Source organism: Macadamia integrifolia, unplaced genomic scaffold (assembly GCF_013358625.1).
Source record: "Macadamia integrifolia cultivar HAES 741 unplaced genomic scaffold, SCU_Mint_v3 scaffold2987, whole genome shotgun sequence".
NCBI lineage: Eukaryota > Viridiplantae > Streptophyta > Magnoliopsida > Proteales > Proteaceae > Macadamia > Macadamia integrifolia.
Window position 1 is genome coordinate 62,380 of NW_024869115.1, and position 6,172 is coordinate 68,551.

At 36.2% G+C, this 6,172-nt stretch overlaps 1 protein-coding gene across 1 annotated transcript; it reads left to right on the forward strand.

Annotated features, from left to right (window-relative positions):
• The first annotated feature begins 736 nt into the window (after nt 1-736).
• Nucleotides 737-4,723, forward strand: LOC122067584 (histone deacetylase 5-like). The gene is made up of 4 exons (XM_042631417.1): nt 737-994; nt 3,483-3,684; nt 4,216-4,362; nt 4,545-4,723. The coding sequence occupies exons 1-4, from the start codon at nt 831-833 to the stop codon at nt 4,680-4,682; spliced, it is 651 nt and encodes a 216-aa protein (XP_042487351.1). The 5' UTR covers nt 737-830; the 3' UTR covers nt 4,683-4,723.
• The last annotated feature ends 1,449 nt before the right edge of the window (nt 4,724-6,172 follow it).

Genomic DNA, 6,172 nt, shown 5'->3' on the forward strand with positions numbered 1-6,172 from the left:
GAGATCGTGAGTTTGCTTTTATTCCTAGGGGATCGAATTAGCTGATGCCTTAGCCCGAAAGGCCCAGTCTAATGTGTGTAGTACAGTTTGGCCATGTTCCATTCAGCGGAAGGAACCTCATAATCCTTTTTTCTTTTGCGTTTCACATATATCAGTGATAGTCCTCCCAAAAAAGAAAAAAAAAAGAAAAAAAAGACGAAGGAAGAAGAGGAAAAGAAAAGAACGAACCAGCCGATAATGACAAAAAAACGTACGAGCCCGTTTGGTATCGTTTCTGTTCCAGAAACGTCGTTTCGTTTCAAAAACGAAAATTTCAGTTTCTGTGTCAAAACGCAGTTTTTAAATGAAAAAATGGTGTTTTAAAATTTTAGATTTTTATCGGGAATTTTTTTTTTTTTTTTTTTGTAAAATGGAACGAAACTGGGAAGACGGAACTCCATTTTGGAGTTCCGTCCAATCTCGTTTTTCAGGTTTTTTTTTTCACTTTTCGTTCCAAAAAAACAGAAACGGACCATAAGTGCACCAAATAGAAGATTCCGTTTTTTCGTTCCAATAGAACGAAAAAACTCTAGAAACGTTTTTTAGAACGATACCAAACGGGCCGTAGTGTTTCGGAAACAAAATCGTTCCAATATTTCCCTCCAAAAGCTGTAAAAATGATTCAAAACGGAAAAATTTAGACAGAAAAGTGGGCTCCATAAATATATTAGCACAGAAAATGACCATTACCATTTGAGTTGATTTGATCTAATTAAAAACTAGGGAGGTACTAATTTAATCGCGCGTCTTCTCCTTTGGTTCTTAGTTCTCTCCAAGTCCAACTGTTGGCTATGGAGAAGGAATCTGAGAAGATCCGTCACCAGCCCCGAGTGGGTCTTGTCTACGATGAGAGAATGTGTAAGCATTCAACCCCAGACGGAGAGGATCATCCTGAGAATCCTCGTCGAATCAAGGCGATATGGGAAAAACTTCAATTTGCGGGAATTCCTCAGAGGTACGTGCTACTTCTGCTAATCCTTTCATACCTTCAAACAAAAACCCTAGTTCGTTCAGTTTTTCTTCTTTGTTGTGATGAGATAGAAGTCTTCACGGGTGATGTTCCCGTAATAATATTCTTTGTATGTATTCAATTCCTCTTTTTTTTTAATTTTTTAATTTTAAATAAACAAAAATTTGCATACTTATTGTTGTACCGTTGAAATATATGACAGTCGTGGATTGTGCTGGAATCACGAGTTAATTCCTCGTCTGTGGTTGTTAATTTTCCGCTAGTCATTGGGGGAAAGTATTCTGTGAAGGGTCTGTCCTCGGGGCAGATTACAAATTTTCTGGGATCTTCTTCTCACTGAGTCGTAATAGTTTCTGTGATAGATTGATTAAGGAAGTAGGATAAATTTACTGGCTTAAATTCTTTTGAAGTTATGATGTTTTAGTGCGTTCACTTGGAACTCCTTGTCTAATTTGTTTTTTTTTTTTGGATGAAAAAATAAAAAATAAATTCATAACCAAGAGAGGAAAGAATATACAAAGGAAAGGGGAGGGAGAAAGAGACTTAAGGCCTTTCAAGAAAGGCTAGCTCGGAAGAAAGAAAATTCAACAGAAGGCACAAAACAACTGCTCAACTCCTTGTTTACTTTATTTGTGAAAAATTAAAATTTTGTTGAAAACAAGAACCTAACTGGAATTTCAGATACTGGCTTTAATTTGAAATCATATTTTCAACACTTTTTTTTTTCACTTACACGTTATAAATTAAAAAAAAAAAAGAGGAAAAATTTTAGGAGGGAAATACTCAAAGATAGCAAACTTAAAATAAACAAACTTCTAGGAAAATATTAATAATTGCAAAAGATTAGAACTGCTAAAGATTCCCAAACATTCCTTATTGCAGCAGCTGAATCCGTGTTAGATACCCATGAACAACCTTGGAACTGCTAAAGATTCTTTATGTTACTTCTCTCCAAATTCCCTTGAAGATCTCATTCAAGCATCTTCCAAAGAATATGACCATTGAGAGATCAATGGCAATGTGTAGCCAATGGGTAAATGCAGACACAGAAAACTGTAGCAGCTATGTGATTGATATATGTCAATGATGGGATGTGGTCTCCTCTTCCTTAATTGCACATACCAGAATCCTCTTTCCTTGAGATGACGGGAGATTTTTCTCCTTCTTCGTCATCAGATTCATTATTTTCCTTTTCTTGACCTGCTTTTAGCAATGGAAGATTTTCAAATTTACTGTAAACCACAGGATCTTGGTTATTGCCTCTTGTTGCATACTTTGGACCCATGTTTTCTGAATGGAAAATGTCAAAGGTGGGTCAACCATTATACAACAATCAGCTATGAAACATCCATCTTAGTTGGACATGACCTCCAAACTACTTAGATTCTCACAACGACTCAGCCTTTTCCCAACCAAATGTGGATCTGAGAGAAGGGTAAATAAAAATAAAGTGAAAAAAAAAAAAAGAAGCAACACCGAAGGAACATCTCACATAAATGAGGTCGGCTACATGGATCTTTGCCCTCCAAACAGCTCTATTTGAGGTCATACTAGAGTCAAGACCTAGGCACCGTTTGATAATGTTTCTGCTGTTTCTGTGTCTAGAAACAGCAGAAATGGCTTTTCACATTTCCGGAAACACAAACAGATTTTTTGGTGTTTGATAAACTTGTTTCTCGAAACGTTTTTTGCAGACATAATGCCACTTAAAAACCCAATAGTATCATCAGATGCCCAAAAGGGAGAGAGGGTTCAGTTGCCTCTTTTTAGGTTTGAACAGTTGAGAGATTTATCAGACACAACAACCTTTTTTTTCTCTCAAAGTTGTTTCTAGAAATGACAAAACAAGTATGACTTGTTTCGTCAAAGTCGTTTCTAGAATTGTAAATAGGCGTAAATTTTGATTTACATTTCTAGAAATGGGTGAAATGGAACAACTTTATCAAATGATTTTTAAGCTGTTTTTCCGTTTCTAGGAACAAGAAAACGCAGAAATGGAACGTTGTCAAACGGTGCCCTAGACTCTGCATATCTTTCCGTACTACTTCTCCTATGGTCATTTTAGGCCTGCCTTTGCTACACTCATCTATATTAGATTCTTAAACTAAATAACCTAGTAATATTACTGCAATTCAAGCTGCAACCAAAGTGAAGCGAAATTCACTGTTATTTAAGTTAAAATTCTAGTGAATGTCAAACTCCATACTGGCAATTGCACTCCTTAAGTGTGGAATCATATGAGTATATTATAACTTGTATTAGTAGTTCGACTTATTCAGGTCTATGGAAAGAGAGTACAATATTCTTAAGATTTTTAAGTTAATCTGAGGCTTAATTTCTCCAAGAAGTGCTTAATGATTAAGTTTTGAAGCAAGACCACTTGAATCTTGATACAGATTGGCTCTTTTTTTTCCAGAGCTCTTTGCTCGAATTTTATGATTCTCTAACTAGTGAATGTATATTTGTTTTCCAGATGTGTGGTTTTGAGTGCTAAAGAAGCAGAGGACAGGTATATAGCATCAGTTCATACGCAGAACCATATCAATTTGATAAGGAATGTCAGCTCAAAAGATTTTGATTCACGGAGGAATAGGATTGCTTCGAAACTAAATTCCATCTTTCTAAATGAGGGTTCATCTGAATCTGCGTCCCTTGCTGCTGGCTCTGTCACAGAGGTAATCTCTAAATGGTACTAATGCATAGTCACTAATGGGGCTTGTGGAAGTCCCACAGTTAATGTTTTTTTCTGGAGATCACTCCGCCATTCGTGTATGTGGGCTGAATACAAGTAACAGATAATCAGATGTTGTATAAGTATTCCTTTTGCAATCCTTTCATAAAAGTATCTGACATATTTCTAGGAATAAGAGTACTATTCATATAACACTTGAAAAGCTCAGAATATCTGAGAATTGGTTAACATGAATGTTTTGAAAGTTACTAAAACAAATCTATTATGGTTGCAAAAATATGTCAATGTGTAGTTATGTATATACTTATGGTACTTATATGGGTCTTTTTAATCTGTCGATCTCTCCCCTCACTCAATCCACTGCTTCATGATTACTAAGTATCTTGCAAAGTTGATGACTTTAAATGTTCTGTATTTACTGAAACAAATGTATCATCGCTTCAACTTTGTTTTGGAGGTTGGTTCAAACTCTCAATATTCTCTTCTAAATCCTAAATTCCACTGCTCTTTTTAGGTGTCAGAGAAGGTCGCTAAAGGGGAGCTGAGTTCTGCTGTTGCCATTGTAAGACCTCCTGGACATCATGCAGAGCCAGATGAAGCAATGGGGTTCTGTCTGTACAACAATGTTGCAATCGCGGCGAGTTATATCCTGAATGAAAGAGTATGGAGTCTTTTTTAATATTTGTTTTTCAAATGACATTATTTTTGCCAATTAAGTTTATTTTTGGCAAAAATGTGCGTTTTAAGTTTATTTTTGTTTTCCATTCAACTTAATCTCTCTTCTTCTTGGTATCTTATCCTTTCTTGTCTTATCTTTACTTTTTCCCTTTCTTTCTATTGCAGCCTGAATTAGGTATTCATAAAATTCTTATTGTGGATTGGGATGTCCATCATGGAAATGGCACCCAGAAAATGTTTTGGAAGGACCCTCGGGTGCTGTTTTTCTCTGTTCATAGGTATGTTAGAATTTCAATCTCTTGACCTTCCCATCTCCAGTGCCCCCCCTTTGATTTTCTTGTGCAATGTGAAATGGACCAATGGAATTTTGTAAATATAGGAGTAAAAGTGGTGCAGTTAAGATTGATATTTGAGAGATACCATTGATTGAAATGTATGCTTGTTTTTGTTCAATCAGCAATTACAAGGAGATCAAAGAGGATGTTGCCCATAAAGTTATACTTAGGTGTAGAACTGGATAGGTGCTTTTGGAGTGTTGCATTATCAAAACAACGGTTGAGGTTTATAATACAGTTATAAGACAATTGATGCCTTACGAGTTTTATGTTGGAAAATGAAGATATATGGATTTGTGCAAAAGCAAAAGAGGAGAAATAAAAAAAGAAATGAAAAATGGAAAATGAAAAATGAAAGTAAAAGAAAAGAGCACAACACTAACAAGTTAGGAAAATCTCAGCTAAATGGGGTCGGTTACATGGACCCTTCCCTTCCAATCGGCTCTATCTAAGGTCATACTTGGGACAAGTTAGGAAAATCTCAGCTAAATGGGGTTGGTTACATGGATCTTTGCTCTATCTAAGGTCATACTTTGGACAAGACCCAGACTATGCATGTCATTTCTCAGTTCTCACTACTTCTCCTATGATCATTTTAGGTCTGCCCCTAGCTCTTTTAGCTTCTTCAATTAGAATAATGTCACTCCTCCTTACTAGGGCATCCCCAGGCCTCCGTTGAACATTGGCATATCACCTCAAATGACTTTCACGAAACTTGTCATTGATTAGGTCAACTCCCAAATCGGCTCTAATACGTTCATTCCTTATTTTATCCTTCCTAGTTTTACTGTACATCCATAATGTAAGGGTAATTGAGAATCAATAACCCCTAGTGTTGTCCCTTAAAGCTCCAATAAAACCATATCGAACAACACAAAAAAAATCTAGAAATCAGTCTTGAGAATAAAATTCAAAATAGGGTTGTGGGAGGAGTGACCTGTGGATAGGGTTGGAGCATGGTTTGAAATCTAGGCGATATCTCGGAAATTTTGGCTTTTTTTTTACCAAGACAAAACAGCCTACGAAATAAAAGAAGTACAATGTTTTGGTCGGAATTTCGTGTAACAGATTAGTAACTCGCCGAAATGTTACAACCCACTTTCTATTTAAACACCATTTCGTGAGGAATCGTCTAAATTTTGACTCCAACTCTCCTGTCTCGACCCAACTCAATTGTACCTTCACAAAATCAATGCATTGCCAAGTTGTTGGCCACATCATCACACCTAATCCATTGAAGATCACTCAAAGTTGAGGATCTACACATTTCCAAGCATTGGAAAGGTAAACCACTTTCCCTAAAACCTTTTTTTTTTCTGTAGTAACATAAATACATTTTTTTGGGTAGATTTTTTATAAGTTAGACACAGAGGAAAATGCACGTCGACTCCATTGTACTGGGTGTGGAATTGAGCCAAGCCGTCATAGTTCTTTCTAGTAGACAATCACTATGATGTA